Source organism: Drosophila ficusphila, unplaced genomic scaffold (genome assembly GCF_018152265.1).
Source record: "Drosophila ficusphila isolate 14025-0441.05 unplaced genomic scaffold, ASM1815226v1 contig_198, whole genome shotgun sequence".
NCBI classification, from domain to species: Eukaryota; Metazoa; Arthropoda; class Insecta; order Diptera; family Drosophilidae; genus Drosophila; species Drosophila ficusphila.
Genome location: NW_025064092.1, coordinates 8,204,103 through 8,226,968, shown reverse-complemented (window position 1 = coordinate 8,226,968; position 22,866 = coordinate 8,204,103). Strand labels below are relative to the sequence as shown.

The following is a 22,866-nucleotide window of genomic DNA, read 5'->3' as shown; positions in this document are numbered from 1 at the left end:
TTCCCTTGGAAAACTCTCTTTGAGATAAGAAAATGAGGCACAGATTTGGTTTTTTTAAGATAGATCACCATCCATCAAAGAGAATTAGGTTCACGGAAAATTTAATCAGCTTTTAATGTTCGGCAATTGATAGTTCTAGATTTAAATAGCCTAAGACTTTGATTTATTGCCTTTTTGAAAAAAAAAATTGTTTAACCCTTTCATGCCCACTGTTGCCTACAGGCAACATTGACTTTTTGAAGTTTAAATCGGTTACGATTCAAAATTTTTGTGGATTTTTTTTATAGGCGATTCCCCATATTAATGTTGTTTAATTTTTGGTAATTTTGGCGAATGCAGCTGCAGCGTGTGCTGAGTTATCACTTATGATTCGAAGCGACCACAGCTGCCGAAAAATTTTACCAAAAAGTGTCCGTGCAAATAGTGCGATTAACTAAAATTAGTGACAAATACTAATAAAATAAGTACGTACATATCTTTAAAACAGGTAAGACTATGATAAAAGTATAAAGTTGGGCTTGTAAATTGTTTTATAAAGAGTGAGGATTTTTTCAAAGGCCTAAAGGCAACATTGCAGTAAGGACATACCAAAGGACTTAGAGTATCGAAAATCGATATGAAAGTTACTTGGGGTTCCTATTAATCATTTATGGCGTTAAATATTTTCTATGTGTCCCCAGATTAATTTGGGCATGAAAGGGTTAATTTTGACGGGAAAGGTCTTTTCATTCGAAAGAAACTGCATATCCACTTAAAAAAAATTTGATTTATAAATTCAGAGAGTTCAAATGCTTTAAAGGGGTATACAATTTTCATAAAAATCTATTGAAGCACTCAAATAAAAACATTCTGACCTCGACACGCTGCGTTCGATTTTCAGAAAATAAAAACTTTTATGCTTAAACAAATACAAGCGAGCTGAAATACATTGAATTTGGTTTCAATTAAAGGAAGCCGGTAAAGTTAACTGGAGCTTTGCACTTTGTGTGGTCTAGATAAATGGAAACTACATTGATTTTGGCCAATCAACGGATTTAAGCCAACAGTTATTTCGTTTGCCTGTGTTCTCTTATTCCATGGCTCTCAATTCCCTTAAAACTTTTGTCAGTCATTTCCCATTTTCCATTTTCCGTTTCCTCTTCATCCGCCCACCGCCCATCGCCCACTTGAATACACGCTCTCCAAACACACATCCATTATTTCCAATTCAAACTTTACCAATTACAAATCTGCCGTCAACTTTTCGCATATTTTTACCCCAGATTATCCACATGCAGAGAGGACCACCGACCAAATAAATTAAACCCATCCAAAAAGCAAAAGAAAAATTTGGGGGGGAGAAAAATGATTCTCACTAATTGTGAGCATTTTTCAACAATTCCCGCCATTGTTTATACAATATCCAAACTATATATATTTAACTCATATCTCTATTGCCTTTTGATTTTTTGCAGCTGGTCGGCGGTGAATTCGATATGGAATTGAATTTTGTGATACAGGATGCGCAGAATATCAAACATATGCTGGAGCTGCTGGATCATTGTCCGCCCAATTTGCAGGTGAGTTGAGTCCCCCTCCGTTCCGGAAAAACGCCCACAAAATTCGAAAGTAACCGGCGAATCGCAGATTTTCCGACACATATACGAGTTATACGAGTCCCGCGTCCCTTAGATATTCCGGTTGCCGTATGTTGGTGACTTTTTAATAGAATTTAATTCAATTTTCGCTGCGGCATCAAAGAAAATTAACAAACGCAGGGGGCGTGGCAGCCGAAATTGCGCGTAATGAAAACGCAACATCAACACGAAATGCTTTTCAGCTTGCTTTCCCCCTTTTCCTCGGCAACAACTGGATTTTCCTTTTTCCCGATTTGCATATGAATATGCCGTACACTCAGAAAAAGGTTTTCATATGAATTTAAAACCCAAGTAATTAATGTTGACAAAGTTTTAATTAACAAGATCTTTATATTATATTATTAGCTACTGTATTACACAATTTCTTGTACCTTTCCCAAATAGCTTTTATTTTTTCTCCTTGTGCATCTGCGTGTGTGTGTGTGGGCGTGGCTGCTTCCGCAAGGGTGTGCATGTGTGTGTGTGTGAGTCAGTCGGTTTCTGTATTTGCGCTTAACAATATTTTACACCTGACGTTGTCGCTGCTCGCTCGCTTGTGCCATCAAATTATTAGCATGACTGCTGGCGAAAGGATCCAGTAACTTTTCACGAGCACCACCAGTGTGTGGGTGGTTTTCCTCATTTTCTCCTGCTTTCCTCCTCTTCTTTTTTTCGTTTCTGCCCCCATGTGTGTCTGTGTGTGTGTGATGACAGGAAGTGTTTTCCTCCGGCAGACTGAGTGGGTTGCTGCCGGTTTTCTGGTTGTTGCCGGTGTCATCCAAAGTGCGAAGGCGTAGACATCGGAAGTCGGGCCACAGAAGCTATATATCCATATAAATATATACGTGTGCATATATATAAATATGCATGGGCAAACACCCACGGTTAAATCGCAACAAAGTTGCCGCTTTATGAGTTTCCATTGCATTGGTTCGTTGACCCTCTTGAAATTCAGCCGTTTAACCATTGAAAAAACACAGTTACACACTGTGTAAAATAAAGACAACAACAAAATTCCATGGATAAAGAAATTCATTTCGCGCTTTCACGCGCGCTTTAGAATATCCAATTGCATTTTCAGAATTTTTCACTTATTAACAAGGGGATAACACTGCTCACTTTTTTAATCCATGGAAAATATTGTGTGTTTGTGTTCAATAATGCGGGCTTGAACTTTGGAGCATATGGATTTCTCTGGTATTATTCAAGCTTTTTTCAGCTAGTATTCTGAAAAGAAATAAACATTTAGCCCAGTCAAATCTATAAAAAAGATGTAGGATATTAAATATCTAGTTAGTTATTTGTTTATTGCAACAGTAACCCTTTTCAATGTTTTTAAAATGTCTTATTTTGTTGAGAATTAGGCAAAAAGCCATCCTGCCATTTTTGAAACCACTTTTATGCCGCTTGGTGGCTTCAACTCTTTGTCCCTGATTTTGCGTAGGTGTGCGTAGATTTTGTGGGTGTTTTTATGGGTGGCAAGTGGTTTACTGCCATCCTTTACATTTACCTTCCTTCGAGTCTGCGAGTGTGTTTGTATGTGTTCGTATGTGTTGACTGCGTCACAAACAAGCGATCCATTTAGGAGCGTCTTACATATGCACACCTCACGCCACAGAGAAAAACCCACCAGTGGGCCGCCCACGAAACCACCCATCGCACCACCCACAGTAACTACTCTTTAATGATATGCGTCAGTTGCTTGTTTCCGCTTTGCTGGCATAGATGTTTGCTCTTGTTGCGGTTGAAGCCTCACAATTTATTTGGCTTTTTAAATTAATGAAAATTGTCAGTGACAAATTTTGGCAAAGTGTGCGTGGGTGGTTGGGTTGGATGAGTACGTTGGGCGGTTCGGTTGGGGTGGTTTGGGTGGCTGCTAGCATGTGTCCCTGGATTGTTGGCATATGTAAAACAAGCATCAAATATGCATCACCCGGTGTGTGGCAGGCAGCAGCGTTGTTAGATTTTCGGGCGCCAAGATCTTTTACTTCATTTGGCATGCGAGGCAGGTGTGAGCCACCAATAACACCACCATGTGCCACCACCCATCACCACCCACAGAATTTACAGCTGAATTTACGGGCACTCAGGGCAGCTGCCTACGCTCCGCTTTTATGTGGCCTTTCAGAGGGTATTTACACGCTAGTCCTAAAGTTTACAAGGATGGGAATAACTTGAATCTGGGACAGTATATAAATTCCTTACTTTGTGACTACATGTTTGGGTATATTTGCATGTATTATTCACATTACACTCACGTCCATAAAAATACATGGTTTACCGCTTATTAAACCTGGCAATCCATTTATGTTTAGCGAAATATTAAACCATTGACATGTAAATGAATAAATTTGCAATATCAACTTTTTCTTTTAACTAGGTTATTTTGAAATGCCATCGTTAGATTTTGTTACTCCTCGCTTTCGTTTCGAAACTGTCGTGCTGGTAAACATTTTGCATGTAAAGGAGGCGACTTAAATGATTTATGACCAACTACGGTGCCCAGTCGTGTGTCCCCCGAAAACGACACCCCTGAAATTTCGCCATCAGCCGTTGCTCAATTGATTCGGCACGTAACTGAGCCAAGTGCAAATAACAGTTTTAGTCCTTGTCCCGCCGACAGGTGACACGCCCCTTTAAGCCCTTTCCTTCCTTCTCTTTTACTCTTTTTTTTTTTGTTGTATTTTTGTGTCCAACTCTTACTTCACGGGCACGGCGTTTTATGCTCCCGGCAATAAATTCGTCGCCCTTTGGTCGTGTTCTCCCTTTAAATCAAAGCTTCTTTTCGAAATTAAGGCCGTAAATGCGAGCCACCAGTCGAGAAGAAGAAGAAGAACCTACTGAACAGAACAGAACAGAATCACCGTCCCTTGAACCGCATATTTGTCCCGGCTCGTCGGCTGTGTGTATGCTCAATAAAATTTTACAGCCTTTGCCAGCTCAGCAATTTGCGTAACTCTTGCCACAGTCAAAAAGAGCTCAAAAGGAACTGAGGGCACACGGGAAAGCCGGGGAAATCGACGGGGAAAGGGGGGGAAATGGCCCAAGACCCCCAGCTGATTTCTGCGGTTAAAGTTCGTGGGTGGGGTTCCGGGAAAAGAAAGAGTCAAAAGAGGAGGGTCGAATCAACAGACGAACACCTTTCACCTTTCGTCGAATTGGTTTCCGCTCTTTGTTTTCTCCTTGTTTTCCCTCCCCTTCACCGTTTGCATTCAACATTTTTTTTTTTTTTTTGTTCTCCATCCGGAGCTGTAAATAACGTTGTTAAAGCTGCAAACAATGTTCCACTGTTGACCAAGGCAGGTGGTCCTCAGAGCTGAACAGCTGGAATATGCCTTTGATATGCCTTTGCTGAGGATTGTTCTTTCAATAAATGATAAAAAATTATAAAAATATTGGACTTTGCTGAATCCCTTTCGCTTTATTTTAAATCCTGGTCACTTTAACCTTAAGATCCCCTTTACATAAGTTGGTCACACCATTTAACGTTATTGTACACTTGTCACACCTTCAAGCATTGCCATATTTTAAGTTCTCTGTTTGGAAACCTTTACGTCTGTGTGAGTTGAAGCAAACATCAAAGTTGGATGAAGATATTCGCCTGTCGGATGGGGAATCCCCAAGCAGAAGGATTTCCTTTCGGCATTACTGCTAAGGAATTTTCACCTCTCTCCATCTCTATCTTTCTCTGGTTTTCGTTTTCGTTTTCTGACTCGCTGCGATAAAAATGAAACATTTTTAAGCTGCTGCTTTTGCTGCTGCTGCTGCTGTTTTTGAGGGAGTGCGAAGCCATCGCAACATTTCAGTTTGGCAAGTATCTGAAAGTTGTATCTTTGGCTTAGGGCCGCTTATCTACATTCGAACAGGGCAGGGCATCCTCCTCGCAGTTTCCACTTGCGCAACCTGCTCGACTCCGCCCCCCCGAAAAACCACTCTGCTGCCCAAATGCCCAGTTGCTGGTGGTAAAGTTACACGGAGGATTAACTTGTGATTATGTTGGCAGTGGCAGTCACTGCCAGCCAACGATTTTCCGTTGCCAGTTGGCAACTTTTGGAGAGGGAGGGAAACCTAACCCATGGTTTAAAGTCTAGACCGCGTCGTAATTATCTGGAGTATGTGTTCGCCCGTTGGTAAATCATCAACTGCTGCTGCCGCTGCTGCTGCCACTGCTCGTGTTTCAGCTGCTGATTTTGTGGCAATGCCAAAGTCGGCCAGATAGATATGCAGATGCCTCCGCTTCTGCGTTATCCTCTTTGGTATCCCCGGCAACCTCAACAACATAAAACGGAGGCACATGCCATAAAATACATAAAATAGAAAGCAGCCAAGGGCTATACATGAAATTTATTCATGAATTGAATTTGTATTCCTCGCAGATATTTTATAAGTTTTCCATTTCTATTCGCCCTCACCCTCGATGAGTTTGTTCTTGTTGTTGTTGTCTCTTTCCAATTTCTAGTGTGACTGTATTTTGTGTAATACTGAGCAATGAGCATAAGAAGATTATGTTTTGGTGGCGATTTGTGGGGAAGTTGTTTTGCCCTCCATTAAGTCCGTTTGGCAGGCGGAAAAGGTTTTTCGTTTCGAGTTATTATTTGGTAAATAGGTTTCTAAATTGTGCCGTTCGCTTTAAACTGGCCACACTGTTTGTTTTAAATAACATTAAAAAGTTTAACTACAAATCTATTACTTACTAGTGGGTTTCAATTTAATCTCTTGATTATTCTGTTCATGACCATTAGACTCTGGTCACACTTTGACAACGAGTTGAATAAATTGAAATGCAAGTAGTTCGCTGCAAGTCAGGCAAGTCAAGGCCCTGAATGCCAAAGCCACTGCAGGACAGCAGGAATCGAACTCGCCATTAAATATGAATTGTGATTGCCTCGGTAGGAGGTGCGGTGAAAGAGACGGGACGAGTGAAGGGACATAGAGGGGGCAAAGGAAAAAGAGCGAGATGGAAGGGTTGACGAGCGAGACAGAATCGAATTGAAATGCACACAAGAATAACAAAAGTTTTACGGACATAACGGACATGGAGCAAGAATTGCCAGTCAGGCATCTAAAAAGAGATGGACAGATACGGAGGGAGAAAGACAGATATAGCGGGGAACATGGAAAGGAAAGGAGCAAGGGGGACAGAGACAGAGATTGGGCAGGAAGGACACACTTTGAAATGGGTTCAACATTAGCCGGGACCTGGCATTTGTATTGGCAGCGTTGCCTTTTGTGTGTTTTTGGCCTTTTGATGCCGCCTTTTATTACATTTGTGTCGCTGGCGATATGCTTTCCTCTTTCTTTTCTCGTTTTTTTTTTACCCTTTTTTTGAGTACTTCGAACTTTGGTAGACTCAATAAATCGTTCGTGTAATTTGAACTACATTTTTTTTTCCCAAACAAGCTTGGAGGTGCAGTCGTGGCTTATGTATAGTAAAATTTAAAGTGGAGTATGGTCACACTTACATTTTCTACCATTTTCTCATGATGCAAATGTAAGTCTGGTTACACTCTGAAATTGGGATATTGAAATATTTATTTATTATATTAAAGCTTTTGATTCCAACAGAGGGTATTTAGCCTTTTGACATGCTATATTTGTTTGAAATCCGATTTTGGCCCACTACGTTTTGTTTTGTTCCCCCTTTGGGATTCTTTTCTTGTTTTATTTTTTGTTATTGGCAGCACTCGTCACGTAGGGGACAACGGCGATGGCGATGGAGATGGAGATGGCGATGGCTGGCAACGACGACAGTCAAACACATTGAATGACCCGAACCTGACCCCGTGCCCCCGGCAGGCAACCCACCATCAGTCGCACATGGAAACCGCTCGCCCCGCTTCCCCAAAGACCTTACAGTGGTTTTCGTCCTGGGGCCACCCGTTGAGTTTAAAGAATTGTCTGGCATCTGAAAAGGTCATTTAATTTCTTTTTGATTTGTTTTTGCTTCGACTCTCTGGGTTTTTGCGCTTTTGAGACCGAAGCGCGCGGGCGTCATTAAAGTGTAAATGTATTTTTAAGTAGACGCCTCCTCCGCAGGAAAAATAGAATTACCAAAATGGTCTGGAGTGAAATGGGCCGAAATAGCGTAGCCGAAAAGCCCAAAAGCCGCACAAGTTTCAATTTTTTTTTCGCTTTCGTCTTTTTGGGCTCTCCGCTTGAGTTAATAGCATTTTAAGTACGATGGGTTTGGGGGTATTTTTTTTTTTTTGGATTTTTGAATGCACAAAGCATATAGGCAATAGAAGTTTTATACGGCCAATCAAGTGGGAACTTGGAAGTTAATTTCAATTGAAATTAAATTCACATTATTGGCCAGCGAAGTGGTAATTAAAAGAGAGTGCAAAAGGAAAGAAGAGTCACAAAGATTCTTAATTATAAGGTAAACACAGCAGTTTTTGATTGAATTTAATTAAAATGTTTTTATTGATTCTTGCTAATTTAATGTTAGATTTGAAATATGTTTTACTTGACAGTAAATACAGATTTTAAATTTACTTTAAGGTTTTCATGGCCATTTTTCTTTCTTTCTTTTTCATTTTGTTCGTTCTTCCGGTAGCCTTGACAAATCTCAGGTGAAATGCCAATTAGAATGCATTTCTTTGGAAAAATTGCAGATCCAACTGCTATGGAAATTTTTGTGCCGCAGAAAAGCTGTTATTCTTTTTCGCTGCTCGTGGCTTTTTTGCATCCTATTTTGTTGTTATGCCGCTTTTCCGCTTTTCCGCTTTGCTGCCAGCCATGAAAAATGTATAAAGTTTAGAAGCAGCTTCTTCTTCATCTTCTTCTTCTTGTTCCGCTGAGGCCTTAGGACAAACACACGAGCCATATGGGCGTGGCCGATCGGAGGGGCGGCCTTGGGGGGCGGGGCATTATGTCTGGATTTAGCGATAGCTGTGAAAAACTGTTTGGAATACTTTTTGAGCTGCTTTGCATTTTTGGCTTGTGGGCTTAGCATCGACGCACATGTGTCGCCGGTGGAAAATACTCGCGAGAGTAACGGAAAAATAACAAGAAGACGAAGAAGAAGAAGAAGGAAAAGGAGTTGGAGCAAAAGAAGAAGAAGCAGAAGGGGGTTTTGCGGCAAAATGCCGCACATGTGAGTTTTGTCATTCAATTTTGACACGCGTTTTTCACCCCTCTGCTGCCCCTTTGGCAACTTAGATTTTAGATTTTAGGTTTGGGGTTTCTGGTTTTGGATTTTCCACTTTCCCACCCAGATCCAGCAGATTTCTCGGCCTCATCAATATGCAAAAAGGCAGCAGCAGCAGCAACAGCAACAGCCGAGGCTTTTGAGCAGGGAAAGGGGTCACTCGGCGACAAGGGGTTAGACTTGCCCACTTTTTCTCGACCCGCCCACTTCCGCCACTCAGTCGTGCGTCAAAAGCAATGCAAACTTTCTGCGGCCGACAAAAAAATCCCAAATAAAATCACAGAGAGTGGCAAAAAAAAAAGGAGAAAACAACGAAATTGAAGAAGCAAAAAAATATATATAGAAATGGAGAGAATGAAAAGAAAATTATTATGGAAATGTCAACGTGAAACTTTTGCACAAATGCGATGCTTCCGCTTAACCCTCTACTGCCAGCGGTTCGCATATGCTAGCAGCACTTTCTACCGTTTTTTGCCGGCACAATTGAATTTCATGTTTGACACGACACCACCCCCCACCACCTCCAGCATTGCCACCATAATGCCATAATGGAAAGTCCACCTGGCCCCACGCGAAACTTTCCTTTTGTCCCCCCCACCACTTTTCTGCGATTTATGCGAGAAATTTTAATGCGATTCGCATTGGCTTCGCCAGGGAATTCGGATTCGCATCAGATCGGGGATATGGATTCCGCTTTTGGATCACATATCCTTGCCCCACACACTTTTTGCTTCTGTTCGGAATGGAATGTGTGTATCCACACACACTTTCTAGTCTGTGGTCAAAATCAGATCTGAATTTAATTTGAATTAATTATCAAATCCACGTTTTCCGTAGCGGTCTAAAATGCAAGTTCTCATTTTATTTGTTTAGTGTGTAATTATTTAAATTACAAATACAGGCTTTACGCAAATGTAACATAATATTTGCGAATCTTAGGGACTTAGATTCACAACCAACTAACTGTTATTTTGTGTGCTAAATAAAAAAGCGTTGTGAAAACATTTCCCCTTATTAAAGCAAACACAAATTATTAAAATGAGTCTTCCGAATAGAAGGAAAACTGTCCAACTCAAGTGCAAAAAATATAAGAGTCCGGGGGATAAAAATATTGAAAAGGGGAAATGGAGTCTGTTGACTTTGGCGACACCTTTTCTTTGTGCATAATTCAATTTGCGGCACTTGACAGCATCAAAAGGTTGACATAATTCGTTATTTGAGCCTTCTTTATTTTCAGCGCTCTCAACCCTTTTTTTCGGTTTTTTATTTCAATTTTTTTTTTTTTTTTTTTTTTTGACTCCGTCAGGCGTCAGTGATTGTGGGCGCGACTTTAAGCGCGTTTTTCGCAGCTTGCTTTCAATTTGTGACACCTTAATGGCCAACTGAGCAGGGACAACGTGCCAAGGTCCCCCGAATCGGTTTCGGTCAATTTTTAATTACGGCTCAACCCCATTTGGCGCGGACTTTTCCGGGGAAATTTAATAGAACGATGAGAGAACTGAAAATTGCTCTCAATTAACTTGTTAAAGGAGTTTTGTTGTCCCAAAAAAAAAGCGGAGAAGGAAAAGGGTTGAATGCCTCATCGAACTTTGTTTTCCTTTCGCCCCGCATTCGTGGAAAACTTTTAATTTGCGAAAGATAATTTTTGAGGGCAAATAAACCCACCGGAATAATAAGAGTCATTAAAGGATGGCCGCAAAAAAAGAGATGCAAAGAAAAATTAATACTAGGCAACATGGTAAACGTAATAGATTTCAAAGATTTTCCCCTAATCAACCCTTAAACCAAGTTCAGTGTAAATAAACTTTCTCCAGAGAGGCAAACAAACATAAGGCGAAAATATATTTATTGTCATTAGGAGTGTCTCAACCCTTCAGCAGCCTGACATAAATTAATTAAATAAATTTGAAAATGTACCCGAACACAAAATTGAAATGGAATGCTTTGGAGTAATTAACTTAAGGGCCAGTGGAGAGTCGAGAGGCGGAAGCATTGGGAGGGTCAGAGGTCAGGACAAGTGATTGCCCTTTGTCACTTGGCACTTGAGTGGCAACGTGGCAGAGAGTTCGAGTTCAAGTTGCTGCAACGAGGCAAGGACGAGAGCAACAACAAGAGCAAACAACGTCGGCAACAACACCGGCAACAATAACTGACAGGGGAGTCCATTAAAGATATGGCAATCTATCCAGGAACAGCCATCCGTGCCGATCAACCCCACAAAACCTGTCGCAAACGATTTGCCACCACTTTTCAGGCGCATTAAATAATTCATGAGTGGAGAAGAGTACTTTCCCCCCAATCAGTTTGTACCATTTTAGCTCTATGCTATTTGTTTGAATTTCATGTGGCAGTTTGTGCATCAAGCTAAAAATAATAAATTTGATTGATTTATTTCTGTATGATTACCCTTGGCAAAAGTTATCTTATTTGCTTATTTGTTTGTCAGTTGCAGTTCCCAAATCAATTCGTTTATTTATACCAATCATTTCAAATCATATTTAAGATCTTTGATGATTTTAAAAGTTGATTAGATGGGGAAGTGTCATTTGATTGGTTTAATGGCTTAATGGACATTCTAGAAGCGCCACATTGTTCGCCTGTTAATGACTCACCCATTTGGTGGAGGAGCAGTTTCCCGGAGTTACCCCCCCTTTTCCGACCCCTTTTTTGGCCACGACTGCACTTTGTGTCAATGTTATGCACATCAGCCGTGGCAGAACGTCAATGGCAGTCAGTGTCTTTGCCATTCAGCCTGTCACTCAGCCAGCCAGTAGACATTGCCGAGATGAAGAAGGCTCACACGCTACTTAGTCCGCAAAATTGCCGACTCCGGCATTTTGCATGTGCGTATCGTATATGCGCTCATGCCCTCGCCTTTTCCCGCTTTTCCTTCGCTTTCCTCGGCTTTTCCTCGAGCCTCGATACTCGATTTTCCTACGGCGAAGGAGCTCGCCTCCTTGCACAGTTGTTTGCATTGCAGCGGCAGATGCTGTCAATAATAAATTTCCGTTAGAGCCGCAGCAGATTTGCAAAAGGGAAAACCAGTTGGCTCGCCAGGCGGCACGTTCAGGGTGGCACAAACAGGGAGGGAAATCAGGGAGGCAAGGAAGGGAGAGGAAAGGAAGGGAAAGGAAAGGAAAGCCAGGAAGGAAGCACATAAGCGCATTGCCCAAGACAAGAAGGAGATGGAGATTGAGGAAAAGGAAGGAGATTGCAGCTCGGCACTAAAAAGATGACATAAAGATAGAGACGGGCGGGTGTTGAAATTGAATAGGGGTAACGAAGCGTCAGTTTCAGAGGGGAGTGGAATGGGAAAGGGACAAATCGAGGAAAAGAGGAGGAAAGGGGGAGCAAAAGGGGAGCAATATGAAGAGAGAGGTGGTGGGGCAAAAAAACAGAAGCAAAAAGGGGCCAAGGAAAAACTCGCACTGCAGGCATGCAAACGATGCGCTGTCGCCTGATAAAGTATACGACCGATTGCCCGTTTCTGCTCGACGGGCCAAAAGGAAAAATCGCAGACGCTCAGCCAGACAGACGGTGGATGCAAATGGAAAATGGAAAATCATCAGGAGGAGGTTTTTTCGGGGGAAATGGCGGGTAGATCCATGGCATCATGATGGAGAGAAGGAGCCAAGCCAAGACACGTTGATAAATTTATTGAAATTCTATTGAAACGAAACGATTTGACTGCGCCAAGGACCAAGAGAAATGGGTAAGAAAAGGCAAGGCAGCGAGAATAAGACAGGGAGACCCACACAAATCGCTGATAAAGTGGAAAATGAGTGCAAAACAAAAAGTAAAGTGCAGAGGGAAATTGTCTCCATGTGGAAAGGGCCATCGACTGAGTAAATTGCAAATAAATTGCATGATACAGTGCACTGCAGGAAAACGTCATTGAAACATTTGTTACCATATTTGCTTGTTATTGGAAGAGTCGAAAGATAGTCGGCAAAACAGTAATCAATTTCTATCAAAGCTAACATTTTTTGTTATCCTTTAATAATTATTTATTTTCACCTTTTCTTGGGTAGTGTAGCGTAGTAGTGACAATGTTTGTAGCCGATAATAAACAATTTATCGCCCATTTTAAGGGGTTATATACCTTTTTGACCAGAAAAAAACAGGGTTTTCATTTATTTTTTTTAGCATGTTGCCATTGTTTTATTTAAATTCAATATATATTTTATCAAAGTACGTGTCCTTAACTTTATTTGTCTGAAATTTTGAGTGAAAATTTTGAGAATTGTGGAAGTTATAGTCCTTGCCGCAGAAGTCCTTTTTTCATTAGAGGCTTGCGGTGAGCAAGAAAACAAGAAAACGGCTCAACAAAAAAAAAAAAAAAAAAAAAACTACGTTAGTATATAGTGTTACCTAGTTCGTGAACGAAGGATTTTACGAAAAAAAAATTTTTACAGTTACAGTGATTATTTTTTCAAAAAAACCGATTTTTCGAGGTCTAATAATTTAGTTTTTCGACCCAAAAAAATAGAAAAATTTATCGAAAATAAAATTCCTTCGTTCACGAACTAGCTATTGTATCTACAAACAATCCCCCAAAATTTCAAATCGATCGATGTAGTGGTTACCGAGATATCGTGCTCACCGCAACGACCTTTTCTCAAAAATGCGATTCCGAGATAATCGCGGTTAAAGTTTTAGGTGGACATTAGGTAGTCATGCACACCGTGCGCTATGAACGGCTGTATCTTAGGTTCTAGTGCCCCGATCTCTAAAAAATTTTGCAGAAAAATTGTTGAAAGTATGTACATCAAAAAAAAATCATAAAATTTTTTTCGATTTTTTGATTCTGAAAAAGGTATATAACCCCTTAATTGACTTTTTTACCACATTATTTAATACGAGGTACTTTTTTTTGCATGTTTTTTGAAACGATGCCAACCACCAGGGCAATTAAACTTTGGCCATTGCATAAATTTGATCCTGTTCTAGCGGGCGGCTTTTTATAGGTATTTCGCCTGTTTTGCCGTGGCTTGAGCCACAACAAAATCTTGGCAAACTTTGCACTTAATTTTTAATTTTCTTCCATTTGGCCTTTGACCGGCCGCGCTGGACAAGCGATGCTCAATTTAACCTGGACAAGGAATAAGGAACCAGGAAGCAAGAGCCAGAGAGAATGAGACGGAAAAGCGAGCAACAAGCAGATGAAAATGCTCGACTGAGTTCCGCAGTAAAAAATAAAGAAAAGTCGGAAAATCTCGGCTCAAAGAAGCAGCCGCATTTCTGTAGCATACTTAAGGGGGCCGTCCGTGGAAAATGATGGAGGAGAGACAAAAAAAAAGATATGGAGAATGTCGGGGGGTTGGGGGGCGTAGAAAGGCCAAATTTAATTTGTGCTCAGTGGCTGTGGCAACTCTGGGTGCTGATGTTGTTGTTTTTGTTGTTTTTGTTGTTGTTGTTGTTGCTGTTGGACCATGAAGAAATTGCTACCCAATTACGTAATAAAATCTGACTGAAGTTTCTACTCTTATTATTTAATTTTTTCTTTATCTTTGCCTCTCCTTCTTATCTCCTCAATGGGGAGCAAATTGTTCGAGGGGATTTGGTGGCGCAACCAGAACAAAAAAAAAAAAAAACGAATTACACCATGAAGAAAGGTGGAAAATTCGCGGGGACGCTGATGGAAAATCCCGCTAGGCGCTTATTAAGAAATAATGCTGTAAAAACAAAACGCAATGGCGTCAAATCAACTTTTGTTTTGCCTTCCCATCTAGCTGTCTGCAAAATATAAAATGAGCCAAAGTACAATGAAAATAAATAAACAGAAAATGACAAATGAAAATTCGTTATAAGCCTAGACGAAAAGCTAATGAGGTCGCACTTCAAGAACCTGAGACCTATAAAGAAAATATACAAAATTAAAAGGGTTATACAATTTAACTCAAAAAAAAATATATGTACATATATTTCAAATTTAATTTCAATTGTTAAACAAAGTCAATTAACGTGTTTTGGCGAACGCAAACTGTCCTTTTGTCCACCAGAAAACAGAAAGAAAAACTAGTAAATCAGTGCCAAGCCTAAAAGCGGCACGAAAATGTGTAAAAACCCGGGAAAGCGGAAAATTCTGGCTAAGAATCAAGTACCCCGGGCAATATTAACTGCCCTGTGGTGCAGCTTAGTACGTGCAAAGAGTATTCCTGATTTCTCACAAAAGTACATATTACGTGTGTACATCACTGGGTTTGTAATTTAAGTACATTTTGTGTATGCAAAAAAGCCGCTTTCTGAAATCCCAGGTGTACTTTCCAGCCCCAGAGAAAAATTATTTTAGAAAGCGAGGGAAGCCTGAGCTTTTGTGGACAATAAATAAGTCGTCAAATTAAATTATGCATGTTCAGTAAATTAGAAAAACAAAAACAGGAGTCAGAACCACAAAACAAAACAACTAAAAAGCGACAAAATAAAAAAGCGATAAATGAAGCCAGCCAGTTTTTTGCAATATCTAAGGAAGTACCAAAGTATCAAATTCTAAATCCGATGGTATTCACACCTAAAACTTTGATCAAATGGTGCCCAAAGCAGTACTTGGTTCCGCTGTAAGTCACTTTTTGGCCTTATTAGAACCGAAAAACCACTCCAAATATAGTGTTTTTACCTAAATTGCTGCAAGGTTATATAAGCTTCGGCTCACCGAAGCTAGCTGCCTTGCTTGTTTTTCTTCTTAATATCGAAATTGTGGAAATACAGAAATATATATTCAAGGCGATATTCGCAACGCTTTTCCTGCAATTGCCAATCAATGTGCAATCTTCTCTGTTTCTGCGAATGTGTCTGTTTGGTATCTAAGTGTTTGTGTGTGCGAAAGGCAATAATCATAAAAAACCGTCAAACGCTTTGTTTTTCTTCTCGAGAATTGAGGCAATAATGCTAAAGGAGAAACGAAATTCGAGGAGGAAAACTCGGTCCTGGCTTGCGATTATTTTGCCATTACTTTCCATTATTTTACTTTATTTCAATGACTGTTTACATTAGACATACACTCTCGCACAAAAACACACACATACACACACACACATACGCACACTTGAACAGAGAGAAATCAGCAGATAAGTGCTGCATACTTTCGAGCGCGTGAGCTGCTTATTTTGGTCTTTTGCCTCCACTTCCTGCCTTTGTTTGCCCTTAATGTGCGTGTGTGTGTGTGTATGTGTGTTTTTGTGTGCTAAGTATTCTTGTGTCTGTGTGAGCCACTTTACTTTTGCTTATTGAGCTGGGCAAAAGGCAACAGCAATACTTAGGTACTTTGATTTCGCCATACACTTTTTGTCTTGAGATTTCTATTCGTTTTCGTTACGTATAAAATTGTATCTCTATATTTCTTAATAGCCATTTGAATCAAGGATTTCTCTGTTTGCTTTCCAATTGCAGGCGGAGATTTGGAGCGTATTCATTGCCATCCTGCGCAAAAGCGTCCGCAATCTACAGGCCTGCACCGATGTCGGCCTTATCGAGCATGTCCTCGTTCGCCTGCAGCGCTCCGAAACGGTTGTGGCAGGTAAGAAAGACCTTTAAGATAAATATAAGTAATTCTTAATTCATATTTATCAAAAATAAGAACACATTAATCACTATCTTCTTACTTATAGCTTTAAATACAAATCATATTAGTTTTTATATAACTTAAGTTTGCAGATTTTGGGTTTTAATAAGTTTATTTAAATTACTTACTGAGAAGTTTAGAAAACACACATTGCTTAAATGAAAATTGGATTCATTTTGGGCCTTTCAATTATGATGCCTAATCAAAATTTGGCTGCTTTGGTGGTGCCTTGTAGAGTTCTCCGTTCTCCATTTCGTAGAACAATGGAGTTTACACTTTTGGCCATTGTTTGACTGGTCTGAATAGATTCGAAGTTGGCTTCGGTTTGCTTTTGGTCTGGTCCGCTGAATTGCCTCTCGATTAATTTCACGCTTGTCAGCAGCACTGACACGCCCAGTTGCGCCCCCGCGCCCCCATTCCAGTGAGCCACCGAACAAGAACAAGCGAACCACCAGGAAAGCGCCCTCCGAACCAACCGAAACCACCCAAACCACCCAGTGGAGCAGAAGCCAGCGAAAATACGGGGAGTGTAACAACGCCACAGCTCGGCAGCAAATTTGCTCTTCATTAGCGACCCTCGCTGGCCCCGCCCACTGCCCTGTCCGCCCCCTTTTAGCCACATCTCCCTCCCCACACACGCACACACACATACACACATACATACATGATGCCTTAAGCATGAGCGTGCCTTTGGCTTTGATTTTGATTTTATTAAGTCAATGACACATCTGCGGTCTCCATGAAATCCCAGCACCCCACCTCTCAGCCATCAACCACCCACCACCCACCACCACACCAGAACCCACCCACTTTGGCTCCACCCCTTCCATATATCTTTTTGCCAGTCCACACACCCCCATCCTCTTGTTCTTCATTCCGCATTTAACGAACTGTAACTGCTGTCAATTTGCAGTCGCTGACTTTTGAGTTTCATGTGTGTAAGTGAGTGTGCGTGTGGGGCGGGGGAAAGCAGAAAAGGGGGGAAGGCCACAAACAAAGACATAATTTCATACATACACTGCGAAATGCATTTGTTAACAAAATGTATTCTAAATATGAAATGTTTACTGATAAATCTACAAAGCTTGGTGGCAAAAGCTTTCCTGTTAGAGGAAATTTAAAATGTTGACCATATTTTTTGTCCATGTAGTAAGTATGTCTGTCTAACCACCACTTCCCCTCCAGTTCTCCATTTCACTGTATATATATATACATATATATATTTGTGTCTGTGCGTGTCACCTGACAAATGCCAAAACGTGACACTTGCCAAGAAATTAGATAAGTTAAAAGTTCGTTGTCTTGGGCAAAGTTCAGCTTAGAGTATCAACTTCTCGGATTCCACACACAGCACACACCCACACACACACATAATATTTGTGTGATTGTGTGGGTATCTGTATCTGTAATTATGGGGAGTATCCATTGCCTACTTTTCTGGGCAGCAAGTTCAGGCGCTTTAAAACTCGGCAATGCAATCACAAAAATTTGATAAGAGAAATTGCTGCGTTAAACGCCTTCACTTCTTTTCCCATTCTCTTGATATATACTAATACATACACATATATATCTTTCTCGCTGATTTTTCTCCCACTGCTGCTGATGATGATGATGATGAGCCGGGGCAGTAAAAACTTTGGCCAAGGAAAATGTAATTAAATGCTGATGAAGCTGTGGCGTTTGGCTGGGCGGAATGTGGGGAATGTCGAGGTTAAAGGAGGGGGATGGGGAGGGGGGGGGGCGGAATACCAACCGGGGAGCAACTGGGCAACATTGTCGTCTTGGGAATGCCGCAGGGAAACGGGAAGGTTGGAGGTCGGACAACTTGGGTCAACCAGCGGGCCAAAGGTTCAACCTGCACGAGTTACTCAATTTCTTAATTCAAACGTGTTGAACACAGTGGCTTGTACACTGCAAAATAATTGACAACCTAATGTTCCCCATAAAATATACAATTACTTTCACTAACACAACTTTAACTAGCAGCACTTATTGATGAGGTTGTGGCTTTTTCTTTTAAACCGCTGTTAAGCCATAAAGAACTAATCGCCAAGCCACCAAGCACCGATAATTATATTATTATAAAATATTTTCGGTGGAGAGCTGTGCATGTGTGTTTCAGGGGAAAGTTACACGAGGGGGTGGTGGGACGTGGGTGGGGGGAAAACACAAGGTGAGCCAACAGTCCAAGCATTAAAACGGCCCGAGCGTCCCATTTCAATTAGTGTGCATTACAAATGAAGTTTGGGAATAGCGTAGCAGTCGCTGGAAAACCAGACGACGTTACTCAGACCCCCAGGGGGTGTGGCAGTGAGTGAGACAGTAATATTGGGAGTGAAAGGGAAAGAGAGAGAGAGAGAACGAAGTATTGCCAGCGGAGGCAATCAGTTTGAACTCTGGAATTAATAACTATTTGGCCAAGCTTTTGGCAAAACTTGATTGAAAATTTGAAATTCCCTCACAAGAGGGAGATGGCAATAACCGAGCGAGACGGAGCATAACTTCTCAAAACAGAGGGAGAAGGCAAGTTGGCTTCATCTTCATCTTCGTCTTCGTCAACATCATCATCATCATCTTCGTGGCTCATTGAAGACATAGATGAATGATGGAAATAGTTTTTGGCTCAAAACTTTTATCCCGCCGGAGTTTTCCTATTAAAAATTCATAATTTATATTGCCAGTCAATTGAAACTTCAAAGTTAGTTTGCGGGTACGCAAGTAAAACGTACGCAAGCTGCTTGATTCTCTACTGGAAAAAAAATATTTTATAGTCAGTATACAAGATATATTTATTTTATGTATTTTGGAAGTAAAGATCACATGAATAATGCAATCAGATGATATCTTTTTGATGATATAAAAAAAAAGAATATGAGTGTTTTTTGGAGGCGACGACCTTACTCTAAATTAGAATTCCGTTTCGCTAGATCAAATGCAATATAGCTGATGGCCTTGCCACGACCACGACCACGCCCATTACCCGCAGCGCCCTGCCCCCCGCCCCTCTGTCTCTTGACATTCGCTGTGAGAGCGCGTGTCCTTGCCACTTGGATGAACGCGAGGACTTTACATTCGGTTTCGCATTTGCATTTGCATTTGCACTTGCAGCTTGCAGCTTGCATTTGCAACTTGCCACCTGAGCTAAAACGGGAACTTGATTGTTGCCACAACCACGCACGCACACTAATGCACTCACACACGCACACATACATACGTACACATATACAGATGCAGTCAGCAGCATTTGTGGATATCCTTTAGGCCTTCAACCCATTTCCGGCCTTTCCGCATTTAATGGCTTGGACATTAGGCTCGACTGAACCCCCCATCCCCATTTGCATCGCATACTGTGCTCATGCGGCTGAAAATCCGATCAAGAAAAGCTGTCATAAGCTTGTCTTTCTAATTTCATTTATTTATCGCGAAACATACTTATTTGAAATGCAAGTATTTATTTACATTTTATTATTTTTGCCACTATATATAGGTATATTTATATACAATAATTGAGAGTAAACTTTTTAAGCGAGAACAGCTACGTCAAATCAATGTTCATCGTTTTGATGGACAATAAGGAGCAGCATTAATAACAGTCTCTGCAACTGGCACTCATCAAAATGCTGTTCTTCCCTTCGTTTTCCCTTTGCAGATCTGCTCATCGAGATGCTGGGCGTGTTGGCCAGCTACAGCATAACGGTGAAGGAGCTGAAGCTGCTCTTCGGGACGATGAAGGCCACCAATGGCAAGTGGCCGCGCCACTCGGCCAAGTTGCTCAACGTCCTGCGGCAGATGCCACATCGCAACGGACCGGACGTGTTCTTCAGCTTTCCGGGCCGCAAGGGATCGGTGAGTGTGAACAGATAATGGCTCAGCTAAAGAGATAATGGATATAGCAGGGGATCCTGAAGTATATAAAAATCGTAAATCTTCAATACAAAATAGGGGGATCCTTTGAAATGTAACCCCTTGAAAGTTCGTTAGTAGGTTCATAGTTTTTTTTTCTGGGCCGCAAGGGATCGGTGAGTGTGAACGGATAATGGCTCAGCTAAAGAGATAATAGATACAGCAGGGGATCTTGAGATATATAAAAAAAGAAAAATCATTAAATACAAAATAGGGAGATCCTTTGAAATGTAACCCCTTGAAAGTTCGTTAGCAGGCTCATAGTTTCTAGATACTGAATTCTGCAATTCAGGCCATGTGATGGCCAGGATTTTGTGTTATTGAATGCAACTGGCAACTGGTAGTCGGCAACTGGCAGCTGGCTGGAACAAAAGGCTCCTGTGCCGATTCGATATGGAAAGAGGTCCCCCGGGGTGACTCCCCGTCGACATTTCCGGGGGGCTTTTATTTTATTGCGTCGCACTTAAAACGAATTCGAAATGTGTTTTTCCCAGCCTTGTGTGTGTGTGTGTGTTGCATGTGCTTTTTTTTCCGTGTGTGTCTATGGGTGTGTTTGTTATCTACGAGTTTGACCGGTCCACGTTCTTCTTTCCGTTTTTTTTTTTTTTTTTTGCCATTTTGAGGGGGGAACACTCTATCGACGTGTCCATCGGCCCATAAACACATAAAAAGTGCCATAAAGTGAATTGGAAGTCAAATGCGAGCATCGCACGAAGTGAGCGTTTCGCAATTGTCGCAAAATGTCTAATAAATGGAGGCTAGTGGTGGTGCCACCCATCGAGCAATCCAATCCACCTATCCACCCATCCAGCAATCCACCGCGCAATTCCCTCTCATTTTCGGTTTTTCCCCTTGTGTGTGTGTGTGTTTTCCCACGCATTTGGCTCCTTTTTAATTTTCCGTTTAGCCAGCCTTTTTTTTGCGGGGGGTAGGGATGAATGGTAACAGCATTTACTATCCAACATCCACTTAACCGGCGAAAATCACCCGCCCACTTAACCGCCGATCAGCGATCCACAAGCACGCCTAATGCCATTGATGGTGCTGATTGCAACGGCAACGCGATGACGACAACGACAACGACAACGACGGGACTCGATTCGAGTAATGAGATTTTCGGAAAAAGCCAAAACCCAAAATCACCAGGGCGCCATTTCAGTTTCCTCGCCCCGCTGCGGATTTCCCCACTTCTGTTACGGGAAATGGGGGAAAATTTCGGGGAAAGGCGAAGCGATGGTGCGGGTGGCACGAGTGGTGCAAAGTTGCCGCCTGCAACCGCAGCAAAACTCCAACAGTGTCAGCCTTTGTCACGTCCGCCTGGCCTTAACCCATTTAGCCCAGTTGGTCTGGTCGGTTGGTCGGTCTCTTCTTGGCCCCCAAAAAGTGGTCTCCATGTCCCCACTCGAGCTCGAAAAGGTGGGACCACTATAAAAGTGCAAAGTAAATGAAATTTGATCTTTGCGAGAGCTCTAAATAGTTGCACAGAGTTCAAGAGCCCAAAGGAGATTAAATAAACTAAGCGACTCAAATTATTTGAAAGTAAATAGATTTAATACACTATCAATACAAATAATGTAAGGGATGTACATTTAATCAAATTCCAAACAACATTCCACTTCAATTAACAACATTTGCTAGTTAATTATTTAAACTTTGAAATGCATAATTTAAGAGACTGTCCGAAAAGGAAAACAACGAAAGAGAAACTCTGTTGACTTGGCCATCAGATGCATAAATATTAGCCAACTGATTGGAGATGAATAACCCGATGCCTCAAGCCGATAATGTCGAGTGACAGTTGCAGAGAAACAGAGTTAGGTATTTTCTAAACGATTATCGCAGAGACAGAGCGAAGTGCATTGAATTTATGAACTGCCAGCAGAATTTCACCTGAGCTGAATTTCATCTTAGATACTTCCTTTTTGGCTAACTTTGTCGACCAGAGACGTAAAGCCACAGCACTGATGATAAATCAAATGTGCTCATTTCCTTTTAATTTCAGTTCATTTCTGTTTGCGGCTTCTTCTCCGTTGAATTCCCCATCGTCGGGCTTTCCTTTTGCATTTGCATTTGGGTTTGCATTTCTGGTATGGCTTTGAGGTTGCCACAGGAAATACATTCGTGTGTAGTTTGCGGATTGTGGAATGTTGTTCCGCCAGTTTCTAAGCCAGTCGAAAGTATTTCCCTCTGTGATTTAAACATGTTGCCCTCGGCCATGGAATGTTCTGCCTTCGGGTCACTTTTAGGTTTGTTTGTTAACGGGTGAAGTCAATTATGCGGCTTATTAGTGTTGATTGCCGCCCAAGGAATCAAATCGTGTTGAATCGGGTTTCCAGCAAACTGACCATAATTAATAGTTCACATTGGGGACCCTCAAATTTGGCCCTCAAATTTGACTCGGTAATAATCGGTTTTCGGTCTCGTTTCATTTTCGGCTTGAATAGGCCATGGTCCTGCCGCCGTTGGCCAAGTGGCCCTACGAAAACGGATTCACCTTTACCACCTGGTTCCGCCTGGATCCCATCAACTCGGTGAATATCGAGCGGGAGAAGCCCTATCTCTACTGGTAAGTAACTCAAAAGAAGTGCCTTAAAATGCTTTGAAAATCAAATCTTGTTTCTTTAGTTCTTTAGAGA

At 41.4% G+C, this 22,866-nt stretch overlaps 1 protein-coding gene across 1 annotated transcript in view; it reads left to right on the top strand.

The window, feature by feature from the left end:
• Nucleotides 1-22,866, top strand: part of LOC108095269 (neurobeachin) — a 167,595-nt gene that overhangs the window by 114,514 nt on the left and 30,215 nt on the right. Inside the window, 4 exon segments of the mRNA XM_017196299.2 lie at nt 1,455-1,559; nt 16,156-16,282; nt 19,977-20,173; nt 22,675-22,796. Coding sequence (XP_017051788.2) covers nt 1,455-1,559; nt 16,156-16,282; nt 19,977-20,173; nt 22,675-22,796 — 551 coding nt within the window.